Below are 25,839 nucleotides of genomic sequence, written 5' to 3' on the forward strand. Positions count from 1 at the left end.
ATTGGCTGAAAATCTTTGACATTTCTTAAGTTGTGAAGATTGCACTTTTCCTAGCTTTTATTATAATTTCTTTGCTTCTCTTTTACTCTTTTTGAAGACTTCACAAGAGTGCTCAGGCTGTGTGTTCTGCCTGCTGTTCTCTGTACAGTTTCTTGACATTGCAGACCTGTAAAACAGGATTTCAGGATATAATATCCTTCAGGCTGTGCTTTGTGTGTCCTCTGGAGGAGTTCAAGTGGAACTTTAAGTTGAAGTTTAATCCATTTGACTTTTCTTTGACATGTTTCCCTAAAAATTTAGATCAGATTATACTGGCACTGAGAGTTAGTGTGGGAATTGAATCCTAGCTTGATGTGTTCATGGATACCTTGAACCATGGAGAAGACAGAAGCATTTTTTTAATAGCTGGGTGGTATGTATATACTTTCCGTTCATCATCATGTACTATGAGTTGCATGAATCTAACCTGACAGGAACTTCTGACATATAATCTGTGCTTGCATTCAGAAGAGAAAGCGTCGATGTGTATTAGCAAGTTGAAAGGGGAAGAACCTCCTTGGAATATAAGATTGCCTAAATTTCAGGCTTAGTGAGGTTGAGCCAGTGAAGTTCTGAGGCATCACACTGTGTTGGCTCTCTTACCCCAGCTGACTGCCTCGTTCGTGACACTTCAGCAGGACAGTTAATAGCACTTGATGGAAAATGTCCCCCAGTGCCTGACCTGCTGGATTTTATGACTTACCTTTGTCAGTTACCAGAGTAACAGTGGTACAAATCAATGTGGTAAAGAGTTGAATGAAGTGTTCCAAGTAAACAATCTGCTCTTCTGTGTTCTTTATGCCTCTTTTTACATTGGCACGTTTCTATTTAAAACAAAACAAAACAAAATATTTGTTTATTTATATATTTATTTTGTTGCTGCTGGTTTGCTAATCTAGGGTCCTCCCTGTTCTGGATCTGTAAGTGGAAGATACTTTTTTAAAAATTATTATTTTTAATTTTTTTTTTTTTATTTGTGAACTCTTATTCTTGCTGTTGATTTAATTCTTAAATATAGACGCTATCTCCTGTGAGCTTTCTTAACCTGAAATAGTTAAAAGTACCCACATCATGGTGGTTTTAGGATTAAAATGTCAGTGTGTCTCATCAATGGGTAGCAGGTATACTTGCTAACAGAACACAAACTTTAAATGATTTGTAAGAGTGCACTGGTGCATTCAGCATCTACTGAGTGTCATGATAAGTACGCTCTAGTGAGGCATTTAGAACTGGAACATCTGGTATCACTTCATACCATGAAACTAGTGTGCTGACAAAAGGAGTTAATCTCAGTGTGGAGGTGGTTTAATGTGTTGAACAGTGTTACACTTCAGGACTTGAAGGGGAAAATATTATTTCAAAACACCCTTTTTTGCTGTGGGCAAGGAGAAATGATGTGTTGCCTTCTACACTACTGTCATTAACGGTTACACTTCTCATTATTTTTTGTTCCTGTTATATGCGTATCAAACTGGTCTCTTGCCTTGTAATTATGTATGCATAGCTGTTGAAAACTGTAAATCATGCTCTTGTGGTATCTGTTTGGCTGTGTTAATATCAAGGAAAATAATATTTCCAACAAATAGCTTTCAAATAATTTACTACATTTTGATGATGTAAATGTTACATCAGAAGCAAATGAGATAATAAGCATCCCTTTTGTTTCTTATTTAGGTGTAGAATTTGACTCTTGTATCTACGAGTGTGGAGGTGACAGCCATTGGCTTTGCTGAGACAATGCTTTATGTCCTCTTGCACACTGAAGTGTTCTTAAATATTCTCCTTTGGTTTCCAGTTCATGGTAACAGAAGTAGAGCTTTGCAGCTGACGTGCAGCTTGGTGTGGGTTAGGGCAGCCTGCAGCAGGTCACAGGCAGAAAAATGACAGATACAGATACAAACACAACGGGCCTTTCAGTATAAAATGAACATTTTTTTATGCCCTATTATGTCTTGGGACTTCTTCTCCTGGCTTTTATCTAAATCTTACAGATTTTATGAGAGGCCTTGTAAGAAGAGGAACAAGTCTTTTGTTTTCTCTAGTCTTTAAAAAAAGATAATATATTTTCAACTTATTGTTGCTTTAGTATTTTTTTTTATTAATATTTCTTTGCCAGAGGCATTTTTTGGATATGATTACTTTGTGTTTTTTTCCCATATTTACACACATGCTCAAAATGTATTCTCAATGTACAGTTTTGAGCAGGCTGTTCTTTCATATTTGTTAATCTTCAGGCAGTGTTAAGATTACAGAGATGTAATACCTGCTTTAAAAATAATGCTTAGCAGTTATGTTACCGCATGTCAAGTGTATCATAATGGAAAGTAAATAGATTGTTAATGTAAGAAATTGGAAAATTTCATGTCTCTATATTAAGAAATCCTATTAGTATTTTGTAAGACTATCCAATAACCTGAAATCAACACTGAAAAACAAAGACGATATAACTGGTTTAGCTTTTATGTCTTTTGTAGCCTACATAGAAAAAGTTATTTTATGTGGGTGCATATTTAAAATAAGCATTTAATTCACTTTTTTTTTTTCCCTTGACTCAATCCAATTTTAAAGTTAATAGAGAGGTTTATTTACTCACTGGAGTTTGAAGATGCACCTCAATTTTGCTGCGTGCATGCAATAACAGGCTAATTCTCTTTTTGAATATTTGGTCTTTTACTGGAAAAGGGGGGTTAGGATGGCGCTTTGAGCGCATAAGGCTTGTCAGTCTCTGCCTTTGTTCTTCTGAAATGTTGTATCCTGCTTTGCAGGCCATTTGCTGCACATCCTTGCCATTCAGTGGAGCTCCATATTTGTGCAACAGGCGATATAGAGTATTTGTGTTAAGTGCAGTGCCCATGTGGTGTTTAGGATCTTAGTTGGAGGTGTAAGTCACTTCTTGTCAATATATATATATATTTTTTTTAATGCATACCTGAGAAAAACAAGCAATCTCATTGACAAAATTATTCGTTAACATAGGGCTGAGTTTTGAACACTTAAAGCTCAGTTATTTTTTATGATTACATTTTTATCAATGCAAAAACTGAACGTTTTTTTCAACTTTAGATGTCATATTGGGTATTTATTACAGCTATCATATTACTTTTTGGGAACAATCTGAAAGCCATGCTACCTTATTCATTGGCACTCTCAGTGATAAAATTAGAATAATTGTTTTTAATTTCACTGTCACAGTAGCTGTTATTAGAAATGGAGCTCTTCTGAAAGTGGTTTTCACATGACTATGTTCAGATTGGTGATACAAAGGCAAGTCTTTATTTGAAAGATGGAAAAGCTGAAGCTTACCAGCAGCAACTTAACTTTCATATTTTTTTCCTCAATTTTCTACTTTAAGTCAGCAGGAGAATAGACTCTGTCCAAGCTCAGTTCTCTGGATTGCACTACCTGTGAGGAGGAGGATCTGTCTCTGCCGCAGCCCCTTCACACATAACCAGGCATTTGCCAGAAAGGATAAGTGCTGGAGTGTGGAAAAAACTGTTGCACAAAGGGTTATAAATTATTAAAATGACATGGAAGTCATGTCCAGTAGGGATTTTACTGGTTACTTGGAAGCATCTGTTGACTGCATATGGAAGTCATGATGTGAAGACACACCCTGAAATAGTGTATGTATTCCAGTTCCATTGTGCAGGGTGTGGGCTTTGGAAAAGATCTGCAGTCTCAGATCAGCCCCCACTCCCTCCTCCCCATTTGGCTCTGCCCTATTGTACTAATTTTTGAAGGTCAAATAGATAAGTGTAGCTGTCTTGCAGTTTCTCTTCAGCTTCAAAATGATGATAGTTTGGCACAATCTGATTACAAAATAGGCTGTTAAATAGAATTTGCTGCTGCTGCATTTGGCTGTCATCTTTAAATCTTTCCAGAGGAAGCTGCTAGAAGTTGATGATGAAGAGAAAACCTTTTGCTTGCAAATACGCTACTAGCTCCATGAGCACGGCGAATATTTGAATGATGGTGATTCACTAATACACAGGACATACATATCAACTGTGTGTTGAAGTATAACCATAAAGCTCTGGTGTATCAAGTGGAAAATGTTGAAACTGTGCCTGCCTTTACTGCTTCTATATAATTTCCATATGTTGTACTCTAAAGGAGTATATTCATCTGATTTCATTCTTGAGATGACGGTTGGGTATTGAATTCATTAGAAATAATAAATATAAATTGTATCGACAATTTACAAAAATTGCCTAAAGTACTGAATGTTTTCAAAAGATTTGAGTTCAGTGAGATTTGTGAAATAGGAGAAATAATATACTAAGTAGTCCTGGGGAAATGCTCCATCTCACTTGTAGAAGAATTTTGGATGTTATCACAGCCCTATTGCTGCCTCCTGACAGTGTGCTAATAACATCTAAAGCGCTGCCGCTCGCAGGGCTGAAATCCTGGGGCTGCCTTACAGAAATGTTTCTAGAAGAAGTGAGTCTGCGGTGCCTGTGGCCCTCATGGTTTCCATGGGAATGAGCATGAATCCATGTACTGTGAAATGTGTTATGAAATTTTGTATTGCAGCAAAATACGTTGTACCAGTGTGTGAACAGGGCAATGGAGAATTTAAATACCGAAATGTAATGGTGTATTTTTACTTCAGGTTGAGGCAATATTTAAAGTGTGCTAATGGCTTGTGAACAACCATGGAGTTGGTTGTTAACCTGAACTGTTGTGCAGTCTAAAAATGAATGAAAATATAGTGGGACAAAAATCAGGAAGAGATTGGTCTGTTGGGTAAAACACACCTTGATTAACATTCATTTTTTTTCTGTGTTTTAATAAAGTTTTATTTTCTCCACTATTTAATGAGTTTTGGTGCACTACAGTTTGTGTTTAACTTATTCCCTTTGCAAAACAAGCAGCTCACTTGGACGTGAGTAAAGAAGTGATTTAAACAGATGTTTCATGGTACCTGTAAGACAGCAGTTGATTAACCTAAGTTCCTGATGCAGTCAAGGAAGACCACAGCCTGTGAAAAACTAACAGACCTTTAAGCAAAACCCAGTAATATCCCCTTCTAATGTATTTGTACAAAAACAGACTTCATGTCTGTGCTATTTCAGTTCTTCAGGCTGAGTTCCCACCTGCCTGTTTATGTCAGTAGCAAAATCTTTTCCATGTTATATTTTAGATAAGGTGTTTACTAGTTTTAGTTCTAGGTGTTAACTAATGTTTTTTTTCATGTTCTATGTCTGGTTTTATATAAATCAGTGATTTTTTAATAATTTGGAATAGAGTTAGGTGTGTGGTTTGTTTTGTTTTGTGTTTTTTTTTTTTTTTTTTTGTAGGCTTTATGAGTTTGTTTAAATCCCTACAGCTTTTGAAGTGTCCTAGTAATAAAATGAGTGAAAAGGGAACCCATGTGTACAACACTGATATGCTTCCAGTAAGTACCGTGTGTGTGTCAGTCACTTGGTGTCTGTATAAGCCTGGCCTTGTGCTCTGTGAGCCACCCCCTTTGCTGGAAGACGCTATCGCCAGAAAGGCCCTGTTCTTGTTAGACTGGGCTTTCTCGCTTGCTTGAAGGGAAATTCTAGAGCTCTTGAATCACAGCAGTTTGGAAGTAGTTCTTAAAAAGACAAATACCCAAGCAGAAAGAGCAGATACTTATGAAGTATTTAAATGGAGTATTTTCTGGTGGTGGTTTAAGCTTTGGATTCAGTTTGTATTGAACATGTTGCTGAGGTAGACAAAATCTGTGTAACAGAGTTACAGAAAGTGGAAAGCAAACCAAGTGTTTGCTTTTTCTAGAGTGAACTTCAGGGTAAGCAAGGTACAGCTCTTCGACCGTGCCCCAAAGAGTGCACAGAACCAGTTGATGTTCAGGAAAGAAAGATAAAATGGGCCTGTCACTGTCTTTGAGTTGTGCTTTGAGTCAGGCACTTACTGAGATAAAGTGGCAAGGTATATTCTGTTTGACTTAGTGTTGTGAATAAATGTTACCACTGTCTTTGTCCTCTTGGAAGACACAGGAAGGTGTTGAGTTAGATGGCTATAAGAACTTTATGAGGCAGAAGGTAATATGGAAAATGATAGAGATTCCTATAGTTATAGGACGGTATGTTTCCTAAACCAAGTAGAAGTGACAGAAAATACCAATGTTAAATCAATAATCTGTTATGATTTGAGTAGTTTTCTTCAGCTGAACGTGCATATTGTGGAGCTGAAGGTTACTGATGTTCTCTTTTGTAGTTAAATCATCTGAAATCTTCAGGTTTACAAACTAAGCTGTTGATATGGTACAAACTGGTGTAATAAGTCACCCAGGGAACAAAAAACTTTGGATGCTCTTCATATGCTTTCTCATACTCAAAAGTATTCAGATAATACAGGAGTATGTAACATCCTGCCTGCTCTGCACACCTCCCCTCCTACCCCAAAAAAAAAGCCCTACAGTTCAAGATGAAATATTTTCCATTCACTTTAGCATGGATTTCAAAAATGATTTGGTACTGAGGACCTACATGAGGCAAAACCAACAAAGTTCTATGATTTATAATTTCTGTGTGAAAATATAGGTAATATCCCCTGTTTGAGGACCACCTCAGATCAGTACACATTGGTCATAGTAGTTGAGTTCAGGCTTAGCTCCAGGAAGCATCCATCCTCCTGTAAAAAAGAGATACAGATATTTGTATGTGATTGAGATGGTATAAAATGTCATGCATCATTCTGTTATGCCTTCTACATAATTACTGTTTTTAAGCCCCAGATTTCTGTCAAGTTCAGAAATAAGATTTTAACATCTGGTGTTTATTAGCTGTTGAGTGACATAAAATGTAAACTTACTATTCCAAGAACTGTATTTTCAAAGGGTTTGTAGCTGTTGGTGTCAGGGCTCTCACCAGTCAAGATAAATGTAAAATGTTGTGGGGCATTTGAGACCTCCTGTCCAAAGGACGGTTATGGTACTTGCTAGACAGAATAGTGAGGGTTAGACTTGGTATTTCTGAACTTGCTCTTCAGAAACGACGTTTTTTAAAGTTACCTTGATTTTCAGGTCTACTCAGTCTTGTCCTCTTGGCCTTATGTTTTGTACATAATGTTCAACTGAAGTATCTTTTTGATTACTTGTCAGGGAATTAAAATATATATTTTGTTCTTTTGGCCACCAGTCATAGTTAGGATTTAAGATAGCTGTCAAAACTATTAAAAATGTTGAAGGTCTTAATAGAAAACAATTTTTTACTTGTGAGATAAAACTGGTCTAACAGTTTTAAGAGCTTTTATTCCAAAGTTAAGCATAAGGGAGAAAAGAACAAATGTTTAGACATCCATCATGTCATAAATGGTAAAAAAATCGGTACTGTTGAATAAGAAATCTAGAAGAATTCAGAAAATCTCTTCAGATTATCTCGAATATGCATCTACATGAATTCAGGTTTTGATTATCAGTAGAGATAGTCATATTTCTCAAGATCAGTATAATGTAGAAAATTCAGTTTCACTGCTAATCTTCAGTTCATCTCATGGCACGACTTTGTGTGGTGGCAGCCCTGGCGTCATGGAGCTTCATATCCAGCACCTGTTGACTTTGTACTTTTAATGTGCTATCTGTCCAACAGGGCTTTCTAGAACATGTTTCTGTGGACAACACTGATTAAGTTGGAATTTTTTATGTGCGTATGTAAACATCTGTCTGCTTAATCATCCAGAGGAGAGTGTTACGAGTATTAGACATATGTTTTCCTACTCTTAACTGTTGCAGTGGTATCTTTAATTTACTTCAGAGTTCCTTTTCTCCTGGCAGGAAAGTTGAGAGACTTTGTTACTGTGTTATCAAGTGGTGCTATAGCCAGGAGACAGATCAACTCAAAGCAAGTTTTTGCTTGGTCAGCTTCCAGAACTTGTCTTTTTTAAGTATAGGATAAGTACTTATCTGTAGTGTGCAAGAACCTCATCTGGAACTATTACAAAATGTTAACATTGCCCATGTTTCATTATATCTTACTCTAGTTCTACCTTTTTTTTTTTTTCCTAAGTATTTGTTTAAAAACAAGGCCATTCTGTGCTTACTGGAGGATTTCAGAACTGATTAATTAAATTTCATTTTTGCATAGCTAATTTGTTAAGTTTCAGCACAACACAGGTTGTAGATTTGCTTTTGGTGTAGTTTGAACTGGGGAAACAGGCAGGGCCACTAATTTAATGTGAAAATTTATGTGTAGAATTTGGTACGTCTTCATTTGGATATTACTAAACAGATCAACTATTTGCAGAGGTACCATATATGCATTTAATGTGTATCAGGTAGATGTCTTGATTCTTGAGTTTAGCACAATTCAAACTCCATTGCATGAGTTGCTAGTAATGATAGCTGAGATCTATCCATTTACACAACTGCATTAACAGTTCTCTCTTGAACTTAGTGGTAGGATTTTAGGTAAAATTGCTCATGCTGTAGTGCTTAAATGTAAACATTTGCGATGGTTTGAGTTTGAGAAAACTCCATATGTGATACGGATGTGTTTGAAATGTATTGGACGCTATTAGCGGTAATAGCTTTCAAATTTTTTTTTGCCAAGCTAAATATTAGAATCATAGAATCAGTCGTGTTTAATGTTGGGAGGATGTGGGCATCTCAGCACCTTCCACATTTGGTGCCCTTGTCGGTTGGCTGAAAAACATCCACATAACACAGAGTTATTTACACTCTGTCCCCATCCTCTACCCACATGCTGGCAATTGGTGCTAGTGGTTGTGCCGACAAAGCTTTCTTGGGTGGGAAAGAATGTTAAGCATTCCAAAAGGTTTAAATACTTGATCTAAGACTGTAAGTCAGCTTGTTACATCGTGTATCCAGTGGGCTCACAGAAGCTCCCTGTTGTTTGATGTCACATCTGTAAGACAGGTACTGAAAAATCTGCTTTCAGTGTGGTGACTGTCAGCTCTCTGGAACACGTTCATAAATGAATCTTCTGTGCTTTCATTTGCTGGTGTCTCTCTTAAGAGAAATACAGGGATGTGCGTCTTGGCATATTCGTGTTCTTACAGCAGAATCTTCCCAGGACTCCCCAAGGGCTTGTGATACTTTGTGTTATAGGTATTTCTGTAATGAAATACAAACTTTTGAAATTAACAGCAGTGATTTCACCATGTAGCCAAAGTTAAAATTTGGCATTATGCTCCTACAGCTACAGTATGTATCTTTGAAGTTTTTAATAATTTTAGAATGGTTCTTTTTTTTTCCAAAGTATGACTTCATTCTTAATGTTTGAGCAGTGCCTTGCAGATTTGAAGACTAGAAACACTGCTGGCCTGTGAACTTTTTTTTTGGTTAATTGAGGTTTAATGGCCATTAAAATCTGATAAGTGGCTATTCCAAGCGATTAAATCGATTTGGTATTTTGAACACTAAATTTACAAGACTGAGGACTCTTGAATTTGTATATACTTTTCTAAACAGCCTTTGTGTACCTAAATATTTTTTACATACCAATTGAGTTTACTAAATCAAGGTGCATGCTATTATTGACTTGTGTGTTCTGAGGTATCAGAATTTAGAAATCTGATTTTTATTTTTTTAAACGATAATTCAAATTACTTGATACATTTTTTCACTCGAGTAACATAGCCTTTCCTGGTTGGCCAGCTACATTACTTAAATAACAGTAACAGCTGAAATGTGGTTTTAGTTACTGTTAATTTCATGTAGCAACGATCTAACAGTGAAGGGTCTAAGTGCATTATAAACCAGTTATAGTTTGTACAAAGAGGCAGTGTCTCTTATTAGTTTAATAGGTGGGTTGTAGTTGTAAATAGTGTTTGGAAAGCGAATCAGCGTTCGATGAAAGATGGGTTATACTGGTACTCATTTACATTTCACTGGGATGTTTTTTACTGCGTCATGTGGAAAAATTGATTTGTATGTCTCAGTGTGTTGTGTTAGTTGCATTATTTACATTAACACTTATTTATTTTCAGACCAATAATGCTCCACTGATTCTGTTCTGATGCTTTATAAACATGACACCTTTTTTGGGAAATGTCTAGATACAAGTTAATGTTATTTTTTTATGTGTGTGTGGTTTATTTGGTATGAAGTATTGGTTTGTGCAGTCAGATCAGGAAATGTCTCGGCATTGCCATTTTTATAGTGATCAGCTCTTCCTGCTCTTCCTGTAGCAAACAAATGGAAATGACATTTCAAATGTTTGACACTGGTCTTATTATCACTAGAGAAATAATTGTACTTGATACTTGAAGGCTGTTTTTAGTACCAAAACACAGGTTCCAGTGCACGTTTTCCTCTTGGTCATATGGTAGTATTTTGATGGCAGGTTTTTCAATCCACTTTTAAGAGCCTGCTAAACTAGAGACTTGTGTATTATGTGCTAAATAAAACTCTCCAGAGCAAAGAACAAAATACAAACAAGAATCATGTGTCATTGGATGCATTGCTCAGACTTGTTCATTTATCTTTAATATAAGTGATTTCAGTAGCTAATGTATTTTCCAGTGCAGTCATAAACCTGAAGTTCTGCAGCTTTTGCTCCTCTATGTTTCACACCCGTTAGCGAGTTCATGACCTTCTCTGCTGTCTTTCTCAGACTCCGTATGAACACAAGCTTGGGGCTAGACCTGAACTGGGGCCTGTATCTATCTGAATAATATCTGCTGTGGTCTTCAGGCTGGAGACTGAAAACTGCAGACTTGTGTAATAACTTCATTCTGTATTGGGATATTTGATCAGCATTTAAGAGTGTTGAACTCCTGGTTTTATCTCTCTGAAAAATCATTGATGCTCCATGACAGCCCCATGCACATTTCATTTGCTGCTGCTTTCTGTGAGCAATTATCATCAGAAATGCCATGATAAAATTGGCACCATATCACAAATGGTCCTGGAACAGAACCAAGAGGCAAACAGGGTGCACACTCAGTGTGCATAGAAAACTCAAGAGTAAATGGGGAGAAAAATACTGGAAAAAGTGAAGCATACAAGACTTTATAACTGTTGAGAATAGCTGTGCTCTGATCTGTCCAGTTACTTACAGATTCCCTGACTGTAGAAGACAGAGCTTATGGCAAATATGTGATAAACCTTAACTTGACACACTAAATGGAGGCTGAATATTATTTACATGCTGGCTCTGTGCTAGAAGGCATCCGTCTTCTACATGTATGTGATTTCAAGCTGGTGTTTGCTGTACTGCTTTCAGCATTGTTAAATTCTGCTTCACTGCCCACTGATCTTAATTTCATTACTATTTTCACATGTAATGAGATTTATATAACCAAAGCATCTCTTTGTGTCTCTGCTCTGTAGACCTCTTTTAACAAATTGGATACAGAGTTATGGCTTTGAGGCACTAGAGGGACAGATGTGGATGTATATTGGGGTGAAACAGACTGAGAAGCTTCAGTGTGAGTGTATCTGGATGCAAGAGAATACAGCAGAAGTGAGTTGTGCTGTGAATAAACAAATCAGTAAATGTTAGTCCTGTTCAATACTTCTATCCAACTTACTTGGAAAAAAGGTGGTTATTTTCCATTCTCCTTCCACCCTTCATATACAAGCAGGATGTATATATGAAGCTCTTGTTTTCCCATTTTACCCCAAGAAGGCAGTGTGTCTGAAGGACTTATTTTCTAATCACTTTTTTGTTCCATTTAACCTATGTTGTGGTACTTTAATTCTTTAATGGAGTTTTAAAAATTGTGACAAAGTTCTGCTAATGAGCCAAGGACGAAACTAGGGACAAGTGTGTGTTTGTGAATATGAGCTTAACTTTTTGGCTTTTTCACCTGTGGAATGTTCACTGAATACCAGTATTTGTACCAAGTCTGTCCTCGAGGTGGTTGCGCTGAAACCCATTACACTGGTCTGTTTGCCAACAGACATTAGAGTCCTATTGCTTTAATGACAACATGGTCATCAGACATTTTCTGGTGCATTTTGCTTGGATGAATTAGGATTTAGTGAAATAAAACCCACTTATGCTGCGCACAGTGTAAGTCCTTTAAAGTATGTGTTTGTGGTTAGTGTCTTATCTTGGTCTGGTTCTTGTTAAGCATAAAATTTTACTTAAGTGTAAAGTTTTTCTGAAGTGTTTCTGGCAATGATTGGCTACTTTTGAGTGTCTTTGTTCATATTGTTCCAATTTACAGTATCACCTCATGAGAATTATTCAGATTCAGGGAAGGAAGTGAGAATTATATTAGAAATATGATGAATAATTTGTGGTCTGTTTTTTCTTTCTTTTATCATTCATTATTCTTAAATGTCCTATGACACATAGTTTACAAAAATATAAATGACATTATCATCTGAAGTAGAACTGCAATGAGATGTAATTTTGGAGGTTAATGCAACTGAAATTTGATGCATTTTGTACCTTTTAAAATTTTCCTACCAATTTCTGCATCATTACTTTAAAGATGTTTTGAGAGTTTCTTGTGCAATGTTTGCCTCAGGAGGGAGCTTATTGCCCCTACAAGATAGCTTTTAACAGTTACAGCAACAAGATAAACTAGAAAAGATCAATATTTCATTTTAGAAGGGTGTTTCAGAAAATTGGTTTAGAACTGCATTTTGACTGTTCATTTAATGGTCTTTTTTATTCTCCTGTAATAGTAGGATAGCCGCCTGTTTTTCAACCTGTATTAAAATTGCTGGTGTTTAAGCCAGTAGCGCACTTGGTTTGCAGCGCTCATTTATGTAACACTTCAACAATTTAAAAATTCCAATATATAGTATGAGGACAAAACAACCCATTACAAAGTCCAATTTTCTTGTGTTTGTGTTCTAGGTTGTGTTAAAGATCATTAAACATTACCAAGAAGAAGGACAGGGGAATGAAGTGGTCCAGGGAGTGCTGCTGGGTCTTGTGGTGGATGACAGACTTGAAATCACAAATTGCTTCCCTTTCCCTCAGCATACAGAAGATGATGCAGACTTTGATGAAGGTAATGATTGTAGTTTTGCAAAACTTTCGGTTAAAAAAAAAATCTGTATGTGCAAACCAGGATTTTTTTTCTTTCCACAATGACCAAAAGTTTGTATATGATCAGAGAGAGTTTTTGTTTGACTTGAGATAGCAGTGGGTTATCACAACGCCATCCTGCATATCCAACTGAAATCTTATCTATGTAAGGAAAGTTATAAATCCTGTATTATATGGACACACTTGTTTGAGAGTAAGACTTCCACACAGGAAGTTACATGAGTTTCCAGTCTGTGATTCATATAGACTTTAAAGCTTTTTATGAAAACGGCTGTGTGTATATATACATACATGTTTTTAAGTGTGTAGTGGGGCATATAGACTGCATCTCTGTAGACCTATTTGCATATCTTAAGTACTTATTAAAAGCCTGGAGAGCAGAGCTTTGTAAGTTTAAGAGGCACTTGTTAATGTGAAATCTGGGTGATATTTTTGCTTCTCCAAGTTAGGTACAAGTAGCATTGGTGGGTTCTGTCTATCTTGGTGTTTCCTTGCTGGTCCTGCTAATGTTTTGGTACTGCCACTGTAAGTCAGTATAATTGACTTGACACAGAATGGTATAAAATGTATAAAGTGAACTGGAAAGGCTTAAAATTGTAATCTTGGTAATATATATGTGTGTTTAATGGTGGTAGGAGAAACGCTTCTCTGTTGGGGCTTAAAGAGAGACAGTTTTATTTTAAGAGTAACTGAAGAGGCAACATAGTCAAAGTAGTTCCAGTTGGAAGCTTAATTTTATCTATTTTTGATAATTCAGTATGAGTGAGATTACTTCAAGGATAAACTACCTGTTCTTATTCATAGTGAAATTACTATTAAATAAATATTTAATCTTAGTATGAAAGAATATTGGTCTCTGCCTTTAGAAGAGATCATTTTAAGAAATCTTTGAAACTTGGTAAGTTTCTTAGCTGTTTGTTGCTTCAGTTGTGGGATTATACAATTTGCTGTATTAAAAAAAAAAGCAACACACAAGAGAATCTTAATTGTCCTACATTAACATAGTGCTTGAGTCAGAACTATATTTTATTAAAGCCTAAAAGATCATTTAAAGATTCCTTCTCTTCTGGAGCTCTTCAAAGGACTGGAGTAATCTAAATTTTTAATTGGAGCCCATGCTTCAATTTTTACTGTAGAAAATGGCTGAATTGTTTCCTTGCCACTGATAGGCAGGCAAGGAGTTAAATGAATTTCTTAGTTTCCAAGATGGATGTGACAACTACCATGCTGAAGCTGTAAGCCTGTGATCTTGTATGCAAGGTTCAACTCTTTCTGTTTGGGAAAAACTTTTTTCCAAAAGAGTGACTCTTGTTACCAGTCTTTCTTTTTACCTTTTTAGCACATAGGCCATAATCTTGGCATTAGGTAAGCTGCAAAAGGCAATGCTTGTGGGCATTCTCTCGCCTGGATGTCTTAACTTGTCCACCCTCTGTTCCCAGGCTGCGGGTGCAGAAAGCAGAGCAAACTCTGGCCCGAGTGGAAAGTGAACCTGTGACAGTGACGCTGATGTGTGTCTCTAGCAGGGATAGCGAATTTGCAGCCAGGTCAGGGAGCTTGTCTGTGCTGAATCATAGAATAATTTTGGTTGGAAAACACCTTTATGATCATGGAGTCCAGCCATTAACCTGATACTGCCAAGTGCCACTGCATCGTGTCCCTAAGCACCACATCTACATGGCTTTCAAATACCTCCCAGGATAGTGACTCCACCACTTCCCTGAGCAGCCTGTTCCAATACTTGACAACCCCTTCTGTGAGGAAATATTTCCTAATATCCAATCTAAACCTCCCCTGATGCAACTTGAGACCGCTTCCTCTTGTCCTCTCACTGGTTACTTGGGAGAAGAGACCAACACCCTCCATGCTACAACCTCCTTTCAGGTAGTTGAACTGTGTAAGTGAACCTCAAGAGCCATTTTCTATTGGTTTTCATCTTCCCCAGCCTCTGCCACCTGGGTCACAGAGAGGTTCTCTCAACATTCTTGTCAGTGAAATACACTTAAATAGACTGAACTGTTCAGGAAATGCACGGAGCACGTGTTTATGCTGTGTTCCCTTTACTGAAGGCTTGTTCAACTCTTTGACCTATGTGGTAGAGGTCATGGAAGATGAAAACCCAAACAAAATGGCTCTTGACATTGCCGGTGGAGCGTTAGGTACCTTTTAAAGCTGTATATTGAGTTGGTTTCTCTTTTGCCAATGTGGAAAACAATAATATTTTATAAATACTCCTTGTTTGTTTTCCCTGGAGCTGTGTTTCCCCATGCAAGCATCCTGCCAGATTTTCAAAAGATTGTTTTTCCTTCTAGATACAGATATTCCAGCAAAGAACTCTCTTGTTATATGCCAGAACCTTAATATTCAAGATGCTAGAAACCAAACCAAACAGGGCACCTCCCTCCCCCCAAGACTTGTATGTTACATCAGTATCACATCTGGCTTTATGTATATGCACAAAATCAGGTCCAGAGATATGGAAGGAAAGTACAATGGTCTTGGCACTTCAGTGCCTCCATCACCCAGGATGAAACCTAACATTCTCGTTGGTCAGAATAACATTGTATTATCTTCTTGGCTTAGTGTGTATATATTTTTTTAAATTATGTATTTCCCCCTTGTTTAAAATTCTGCAATAGGAACAATCCTATTGAGGTTCCAAGTTTCTGGGCCTGCAGAAAGCATTTCCTAGCGGACTTTGGTCACACTTGATCTTGTGTCATTGAAGGGACTGTTTTGCTGGCTGAAGGGCCATGCTACCCCAGCTGCCCTTCTCCTGAGGGGAAGAAATGGGGAGAAACCGTGGTATGGTTATCTCTTAGCAAACTCCTAATCTGCTGTGTTGAGAGTTGAATGAATACCCTGAAAAAATCCGTTCTTGTGTATCATTTTGCAGGAGCTTTATGAACAGGTCATCTGAAAAACACTTATTTGCCTTGTGGTCTTGAGGTGATCATTGTTAGGAGAACTGAACTTACGTACAGGAGGGTGATATTTGAGCAAACAAACTGTTGAATAATTGGCAAGAGACATTTAAGCTAACGTTTTCCTTTTTAATCGAAGCAAATGTAATATAAACCACATTTTTGAGCGTGCTAAGAAAATGTCCTTAATTTGGATTTGAAATAGATATGCATGACATTTAAGAATCATTTTGATAAACGTGGGTTTCTAACCTTTTAGCAACAGCCTTTCTTCAGATATGCTTAGATACACTTTTGTTATGGTGCCATTTTGTCTCTTGCTGCTAATGCCTGAGATAATGCTAAGTTTTGAGTGTTTGCTGCAACAGAATTCCTGCAAAAATGCAATTTTTGATTTAAAAGAAAAAACATGCCCAATCCTGTTCTTGTAGTGCAAGAACATTTTTTAGTGCAGTTTGACTTGGACTATTTCTAGAAACTACAGAAAACATGAGGTTTTTTTTTTTCGCTTCAAGTAATTCTTATTATATATCTGGAAGGATTGTCTACCATTTATGAATCCACAGGTGTTTTTCATCTTAGAAAGTTTCTCCTGCGGTGTTGTCTTCCTGCGATTCTTTTTACAAAGTGTAATTTTTTGGTAAGATTTTCCTGTCAGGGAAGTCTTAAACACCTAGGCTGGCCTGCTGCAGCACGAGAGTTTTGGAGGGGTGAGAGGGTTTAACCCAGCTCAGTGTTAGAAATCTGTGGGTGAAGTTGAGTTGATGATGTGTGAGCTAATGGAGGGAAATTGCCGAACAAGGGTATGTTATAGTTGAGTCTTCAGCAAGAGATTCTTCAACAGGAATGTTTGATATTCTGGGACTGCACTCTGGATTTTGCGCAGGCGTTTACTTTTTAGATAACTGTATTTCCTTATTACTAGTGCACTTAAATCCCCATAGGTGCTGAATATTTCTTTAAACACAGATCTTTAATTTTAAGAAGATAGTTTCAGTTATCTGCATGTACAGCCCCTATTCCTGTGCCCCTGCTCACTCTCATCCTCAGTCTGATGGATTCGACTCTGGGTTAGGGAAAATCAGATTTCTGCTGTAAGGATTTTTGGCTTAGGGATCGCTCTGAAATGTGGCCGTACCCCAGCTCACCTTTGTGAGGATAGTTTCCTGATACCTTCACTTTAGGGCATTCCTAGGCTTTTGTCTGAGCATAGTTTTGCTTTATTTTAGTTAAGGTTTACCAAAAAAGTGTAATGCATGAGGTATATTTTATTCTTAAGAAATAAATGTATTATTTTTGATTATATATTGTGTCTCTAAGCAACATGTTCTGTTCGGTCCTTTGCACTTCATTGTTTTTATCACTGCTATGCATTGAGTAGCTCTTTTTCCTGTTTGAAGGGAATTTATCTTCCTTTCATGGAAAGCAATAGTTAAAAATGTAGCATACATCTCGTAATAAATCATAGATCATGTAAGATGTTACTTTGATAAAGTATTTTGAAACATTTTATTTCAACCTGTACTTCACTTACAAAACCGAGATAGTAAATTAAGTGCTGTGGTAATAGTGCCAATAGAAACTTTGAGACAGTTACATAATTATACACCATAATAAGTTCTAGAAGGTTGTAACGTTTTTGGTTTTGGTAACTATACAGAGTTTTCATTAGATTCCCTCTGAAATGCTGCAGGTGAAAAGGTGATGCCCCCTTCCTCACACCCACCACCCCCAGCATGACTTATGCTTTCTTAACGGAGAAGGTTAATTCTGGTTTTCGGTTTTCAAGTTGGAAGTATCTGGATGATTAAAGATTCTAATACCTGTACTTTTCTGTGCTGTAGGCTGTATTTCATTGTATCATCAGTCAATAACAACTAGAAGTAACACAGTGCAGCATTTCCATAAAACCACCATTTTTCGTGGCTTCCATTTAGCCTCAAGTGAAGGCAGTTGCAAATCAAGAAACATGTTGTAGCTCCTACATAGTCCTTTTTCAGGGTTTTAATTGGCCAGATAGCAACAGTTCATCCTCCTGATCCTCATCTCCAGTGTTGCCAGTACAGTGACCTGCCCTGTGTGATCCTTGCAGAAGCAGAGGGCTTCAGGTAGCTAAAATGAACATGCTTAAAAAAAGTAAATTTAAGATAAAGCAGTGGACCAAGGTTGTGCTTCTGAACTGTTGCCTCCTGTGGTGGAAATGAGGAGAGCGTTGGCTGCGTTAAGGCCCTTCCTGTGTCATCGGAAGATTTGTCCTTGAGGTGAAGCCCATGGTCTACTACGTGGTGTGACATTCTAGGGGCTTCAGGTCCAAAGGTAGGTTTGTTCTTGTGCTTCCAGCATTCTTTGTCTCAGTGCACAAGCATGGTGGTGTTCGGTGGAGTGTTTTGGCTTTTTAAGACACATTTTACCAGTAAAGGCTTCTGTCTTGTAGAATTATGTTTTCTCTTTTATTAGGATGATTGTGTAGCTACACAAACAGCTTTGAGTACAACTGGCGAGGTAGTGAGAACTCTTAAGGTGCTTGAAACTGCTTTATGGTCAAACCAGAATCTCCCAGAGAGTACATATATACCTATAGGGACCAGATGGACTATGTGAAGGGTCATTTCTTTTGCTAGGATGGCTGTAGAAGTTCCAACATCGTTAAAACACAGCCCCCTATTTGTGTTGATTCATCTCCTTTCTGCCAATACTTCTGCCAAGGCTAAATTTTGTCAGTTTTTCTTGTGAAAGCAGCTTCCAGTTATTCCCATTTAAAATCTGCTAGTATTATAACTCAAAGGTCTATCATTGTTGGTATATATTTTGTTTCTCTTGTATTGTTGCAGGGCAGAACGTGAGCATTCTGTAACTGTGTTCTGAATAGGCAGATGCAATTTTAGCTGAATTTTTTTTTCTGTATGTTTTTGATTTAGGTTTATTCTCTATTGATATAACAGTTGGTAAAAATAGAGAAGATAATACGTATTGTCTTTTATTGTAAGAAAACGGAATGTTTAGGAAATGCAGAAATCCAGATATATGGAATTTAAGTTTCATTTCGCTAAGGACAAGAACAGATGACCCAAAAGCTCTTAAATCAGAGTCTTGGTTCTGGCTCCAGCTGTAGTCCATTTATCTGAATTCCTCAACTGTGTTTTTCCAAAGTTCCAATAGTAATTTAAGAAGAAAGCTATACTATGTAAATGTTGTCTTTTCAATTACTAAGTGCTGGCAAAAGCCCATCTGATTTGTCTGTGCATTTATGAAGTTTCACTTTGTGCTCTATGTAAAAAGAATATTGAATTGTAAGTTGGATTTTTTTCGTTATCATTTGGATGTAAACATTCATTAAATAGTCTGTGGACTTTGTAAGGATTAATTTATATAAGGAACTCAAATGATTATGATAGCGAGTGGATGGTCACTTATTAAACATGCAAAACAGTCTTGTCTTCCATGTTTTGGTTTTTTTCTTGTGGGTTGCCAGAATGATATTGGAATATACCGATTCACAGAGAGGCTGGTTATTAAATGTACTTAATTGTCATGTAATAAGATGTATCATGTAGTCAGGGTTCTTCAACAAAGCTGCTAATCACACCTGAGTTATTTCATACTTTACCTGTCACTGGTGCAAGTTCTTGATTTGTTTCCCAAGAAGAAACAAACCCTGGCAGTGTTCTCGTAGTTGTAATGGTTCAGTGCAGTAGCAGGCATGCAGCATATTAAATGTTTTGCATAAGCTTTCATACTGTGCAGACTTCTTTTGCTGGAGGTTTTTGTCTTTATTGGGCAAAGAAGAAGGAATTCAGATAAAAGGCCACTTTTCAAGGCACAGTCCAGAGCTCCCTGTGTGTGTGGCTACATGGACTTGTCTGCATCAGATGCAGCAACATACCCCAAAGTATGTTTTTGTAATAGAAAGTCCTACGAAAAATTGCTTTTAATTATCTGGAATGCCACAGGGGAATGCGAAGGGTACGTGTGCGAGTCCCCATCTGGATTTTGAGGCAGTTTTTGGGCTGCAGGGCGGGTGCAGCCCCCGTTAGAGGGCACTCGTCCCCAGCGCACGGCGCTGCCGCAGACCTGGGGCTGCGCACAGCAGGGACAGAAAATATTTACATCTATCTGATAAGGTTCATGTAATGTTTTATACAAACGAATTCCAAAAATGTCTTACAAAGGGCACTGAATTAAATACAGCTCTACTGACTCCATGCTTTTTTGTTTCTTAAATCAGCCAAAATGTGCTGGCTGTTCCAAGAAACTATGTAGGTTGGTAGAATTTGATTCAGAGACTTTTGTGTGTGTACGTGTATCCTAAGAGCTGGGCAAGAGGTTTCTTGTTTTGCAGGTTCTCTTCTTCACTTCCCAATTCTACCATGTATAACTAAGAAAGAGGAGAGAGGACTTGTGAGGGATCTTCTTAGACAGTTATTGGGTGGGCTTATACTGCTGGACTGTGTTAAAAACTACAGATAAACTATTCCTGTTCTGATATTATTGCGTGAAATGCCTGAAAAACTTTGTTCTTTGCATTTCTGGATTTTCAAGTTGATTTTTCCTGTAGAGGCAATGCTTTCAAGTCATAGGTAAATATTTTTGTTCAGTGTCTAATTTTGAATCAAGAAAGAAAAATTGTTTTGCTCTTTAAAGCACAAGGCATACTGAAGATATATTTAAATCCAGTTCTGTTAAGATTTCACTGCAAAAGAAGTTAGTGTAATTTGCTTTTAAAAGCAGAAATGCTGTACTTTTTATTTCCTAAGAAAACAAATTTCATGTCATTTTTCTTGAGTAATTTTAAACCTAAAAACCTTGTGGCTGCCTGCATTCTGAAAGACTCAGTCCTAGTGTTTGTGTGGCGTTTTTTTTTTTGTTTTTTTTATAATCCACTATTGCAGTGCTTATTAACGTATCTAATAAACTTTTGTGCTGAACTTTACTAAAAATTATGCTTAAGAATAATAATTTAGTAATCCTAAAAATGAAGGTAAGGAAGCATCTATTTTAAGTGATAGGTAGTTTGCTGTATGTAACTACCTTTTAGCAGCATTAGAAGGAGCTGGATGATCCTGGATCCAGCTCAGTTTTGCATTCAGCCATTTCACTATATGCAAGTTTTGAACTTGAAGCCAGGAGATTTTTACTTCGTGTTCTATCTTAACTGTATTCTTTATTTATGATAGTGATAATATGATCATTAAGTTTGCTATATGGATATTTCACGTAGTTTTGTAAAATTTGCAGAAACTCATTTATTTTTATGTAATCAGCAATATGAAACCCCAATTTCTTTTTTCATTTTCTCCAATTTAGGTAAAATATTAGAAGTGAGCTATTCTGAATTTTATTTTTCTTACTAATACAATCAGCTCAACTCTGACAACTGACCTTAATGTGCACAGGATGACCAATTATTAAATAGCTGAATATCTTTTATTATTTATCTGTTCTTTGATTTCAGGCATCAATCTCTGAATTTTCTACCTATGTTATAGTTTATGATAGTGATTTGGAAACATTAAGCCTTATTCTTAGTGTTTTAGGGGAGCGAAAATGTACAGGTACTTTTGAGTACTCAAAAGTTTTAAAACCAATATTTGTGATTTAGAATCTGAAGGTTATTTGATTTTTACAGATTAATTTAATGTATTTGTTTGGGTTTGGGAATATGAAAGAACTCTGAAACATGAAAATATTCTGTATCCCCCCACAGTTTGAATGACAAAGATGCAAATGACCTCCTGTTTATATTTTGTCATTAACTTGTGGAACTATTATGGTAAACATAATGTGCTAGTTTCTATTAAAAGCAGAGACTGACAAGAAGTTCTTTTAGCCTCTCTACTACAGACTAGTTTATGAAAAGATATTACTGTGAAGATGTGGCAAAGGTGAAACTTGCTGGCTTTGTTGTTTTGTTTTTCCTTCAGAAATACTCTGTTTACTGAGCATTTGAATTGCAGTGTACTACAGCCTAGGAGGAAAGTCTGGATATAGCCATTTGTATTTTAAGGAAAGAGTTTTATCAGGCAATGGCTGGAAGGTCTGATGGATGTCCTGGTGTGTCCTGTGTTCTCTCCCCCAGCGGGGGCAGGTGCTGGCAAAGCAGCAGCTTGGGGCTGCCTCTGTGTTTGGAGGGAGCAAAGCTTCATCCAGCGGAAAACCCAAACCCTGGAAAGATGGTGGTGTCAGTTCTGCTAAAACCTTTCGGCTTCTTCATCCTTGGTTATGACCGTGGCCGTTTCTACTGGGCTGCTCAGATCTCTCTCTGCTTTTAGTGTGTTTTGTTTTGATCTGTAGTGTGTCCCTTCTTAAGAGACCGATTCCTTGTGGTCCTTGTGTTCCCCTGTAGCTTTGGACAGTTATTTTAGCTCTTTTTTTTTCTTTTGGTAACACTTCTCCCAGTGTGGCTGAACCAAGAGGAAGAGAGTGCTCTTTTAACACCTTCTTATTACCTCTTTCCATTCCCCCTCCTTTCCTTTTTTGCTAATGCAAGTATTTAGCCATTTCCTTCCCTGAAGAATGCTGCAATAAACTTGAGGGAGCTGAAGAAAAGCCCAGCAAAATGAACAAATCTCACATGCTAATGTTTTATTTTGAGAGCCAAAATGGAGGAAATGCCTATAGTTCTAACGAACAACAATTCAAATAAGTAAGTCTGGGTAAAAAATAGTACAAACTGATGGAAATAAGAAGTAAATCAAGAAAAATCTTCTTGGTTCTTGTTTCTGGCTCTGTAATGCTTTGTAGATTTCTCAACTGCATAATCTTGAAAAATCCTGTAGCAATATTCTCTTCTAGAAGAAAATTATACATACGCGAGGTGTAGAACAAATTAAACCCAAGTTGCACCTTTATGTTTATAGCGTTTATTTTATTGATGGAAAGACAGACGTGTTGCTGGCTCGAGGATCTGTACTGAATATTGAATTGAATACTTGAGGAACAGACTCGAAATCTATTTTGCTAATAGGAACCCTACTGCAGCAGTGGAGTTGAAGGGATAAGAAATTGCTTTATAAATATTACTAAATTTAAAAGATTTTCTTGAGAAATACCAGTCTTTGATAGAAAAGAGAAAGATCCTTAGTACACTTAAGCTTTAGATCTATATTTTAGCATTATTTATTTATGATTAATATATGTTGTTAAATCCAGTGGTGAACTGAAAAAGCTCAAACCAAGCAAATCTTTCATTTTACTGTAGTGTGGTGAGCCAGTGTATGGAATCTTGATAAAGGCAAAATGTAAGGAAATAAAAACTTCTTGAAAGCTCTACTGAAAGTAAGCAGGATGTGCACAGCTGCACATGTAATAGTGTGTAGTAGGTTAAATTTATATAATTCTTTATCAGCTGTATCTAAAAATGTATTTATTGCAGATAAGGTTGTTCCCACCCATCTAACTTCAAGACTTTTACGATGTTTTGGTTTTTGGTGTGTGGATCGAGAAGTTGCTGGAGTATGCAGCTTCTCTTTTGTTTCGCTGTTTGCTGAATACACAGTTTGATTTCTTTTATTGGATTACATGCTTCAGCTCAGCGTAAATTCGTGCAGTAGAAAAACACACATTAAAATAGATTGTTTACTCTTCAGTAAAATGCTCGTATGTTTTTGTAGGTTTAGTGTGATAAATCCTTGATGCACATATTTATAGCCAACATGCAGCATTGTGGAGTTTTATTCAATAAAAGAAATGGAAAGATTTCTTCAAACTTTTAGAAAATAAGACAGGCATGTTCTTTGTGCGATATATTTAGGTCATAAGGGACATCTGCTAAGGATAATTTTTTAACACTTGCTAACAATCCTAATATAATATGGCCTATTCATCAGTCATATTGTTCCTGACTTGGCTAGTGTAGATTTTAGTGATTCCCGATGTGCATTCAGACTCTCTTAATTGCTAGTTTCTTGCTGTTCTCTCGTATTGTTTTGTAGGACAATGCATAAGCGGGCACAGAATAATCAAAATTGTTTCCCTGGCGATATTAAGCACCTACCAGAGATATATTTGCTGTGCAATGTGTGCATGTTTTTGCAAGTGGAAGTCTTGTTGAAACAAAATAAATCTTAACGGAGAAAAAACTCAGCAAGATTTGAACATGCTATTCAATATGTGTATGTGAATATATATATGCGTGTATGTGTATTTTTTTCTATATAAAAACCTAATCCATGCAATACATGTTGAAGCTTTTGCAGTGTGCATATTTGCAGCAGAGAAATGAGAGTGGTAAGTGAGGGAGGCACTGCAGACACTGAAGGTGAGGATTTCAGAGTTCTCGATCAACTGTTGTATTGTGCCAGCTTTGTGCCTCTGGTTTAGAAAGAAGAGCTGGTTTGGAGATCTCTGCAGTATAGCTGAGATCTGATCTTTTACATTCTCACAAATGTCACTGGGCTGTCAGGTGTTTGACTCCTGAAGAGGCGCATGGGCTGTTCCTCAAACCAGCAGATAGTGAGATGGGCATCACCAGGCTTGGCTGTGGAGAGGAGAGAGATTATGGTGAGTATTAGGTTTTGATACTGGTAAAACAAGAAAACTGACCAGCTGAAGTCTAGCAAAATTACTGAAAGGGATATTTGCAATTTGACTTTTTTCGCCCCTCCTTTATTTTTTTAAGCAGTTTGTACTGCCTCATACTGTGTTCTTACCTACTGATAGAGTAATACCTGTTTAATGCTTTTGGATAATTGTTCTAATCATTAAGTGTTTTATCTTAATCCAGTTTGTGCATCTCGGAACTGTTTGTGATTGTGAAAGAAAAAAAAATAGTAATTGTAGCTTTTGCAGCAGGTTGGGGGCAGCTTGCTTGCAGCTTCCTCCAGGTGTTGGATCTTGTTTAAACCAAAGTCTTATCCCTCTGATCAATTTGGGGAGGAAACAAAAGGACGTTATTTGCTGGATTTGTTACTCTCATTTTTACTCAGTTGTCTTAGCCAAGCACAACAGATGATCTTTAAAATCCCGTGTAGCTGCAAAACATGAAAATACTTTTTCTTTTTTTTTTTCCTGATTCTTTAAGGAATTTTTAGTTCCGCTCTAACAAATCGTGTTTAGGAAAATTGGTGTGGGCTATTAAAGCAATACCAGTTATCGGGAATAAATCAGCTTGTGGCTGTTAAGGCAGTTGTTGAGTACAGTTGAAAGACCATAGTCTGCACAAATGTTGATTTCATTCAGGGTTTAAATTTGTAGCTCTGTGGCTTAACTGAAGAATTTTATCGGACTTCATAGTTGTTCTCCACGTTAAATAGTTGAAAATTTGATTCATGTATGCACTGTTGATTAAAACAACTTGGCAAAAGCTTTATGTAAACTGCTTTACTTCAAGGATGCTTTATGAAAATGACATTTAGAGCACAGAGCTGGTGATTTTTCTGTGGCTGCAGCCTGGGAGGAAGCACGGAGGGAAGCGCGGTGGAGAAGGGAACTGGAGCCGCTGCTGCAGGGATGCAGTTTGGACACTGGGTGCCACTCCTGGTACGCACTGCGGCTCCAACGCCGTTCTCACGGGGGAACAACGAGCGCTCTCAAAAATGGAGCTCTTTGTTACTCAGGAAATTCTGGAGTTCTCTGTCCCCTGAGCCAAGTGGTTCTTCTGGTTGAAAAACATATTCCTGAGTCCTACAAGGAGTAACTAAAGCTACAAGGGCACGCTTTTTTTTTAATATTATTTTGATTTATTGAGAGTCATTTTCTAAACTTGATATGTTGTTCTCTAGGTATGTAGCTCTCATCACAAACAAGAAAGACAAGGTCGCAGCACCAAGTATTCAGGAACTAGACCAAATGTGGCAATTCTCCTCAGGAATAGGAAGAAAGATTTTGAAACAAACAAACAAAAAGGAATGAAATGTCTCTTTGCACGTCTTGTTTGTTTGGTGTGGGTTTTTTTTTTTTTCTGGGGGGATGTGGGGGGTGTC

The 25,839-nt window shown here is 37.1% G+C and overlaps 1 protein-coding gene across 1 annotated transcript in view; it reads left to right on the plus strand.

Annotated features, from left to right (window-relative positions):
- Positions 1-25,839, plus strand: part of EIF3H (eukaryotic translation initiation factor 3 subunit H) — an 87,323-nt gene that overhangs the window by 7,722 nt on the left and 53,762 nt on the right. Inside the window, exon 2 of the mRNA XM_065831317.2 lies at positions 12,804-12,960. Coding sequence (XP_065687389.1) covers positions 12,804-12,960 — 157 coding nt within the window. The remainder of the gene's footprint in view (positions 1-12,803; positions 12,961-25,839) is intronic.

This window comes from Patagioenas fasciata, chromosome 2 (assembly GCF_037038585.1).
Source record: "Patagioenas fasciata isolate bPatFas1 chromosome 2, bPatFas1.hap1, whole genome shotgun sequence".
Taxonomy (NCBI): Eukaryota; Metazoa; Chordata; class Aves; order Columbiformes; family Columbidae; genus Patagioenas; species Patagioenas fasciata.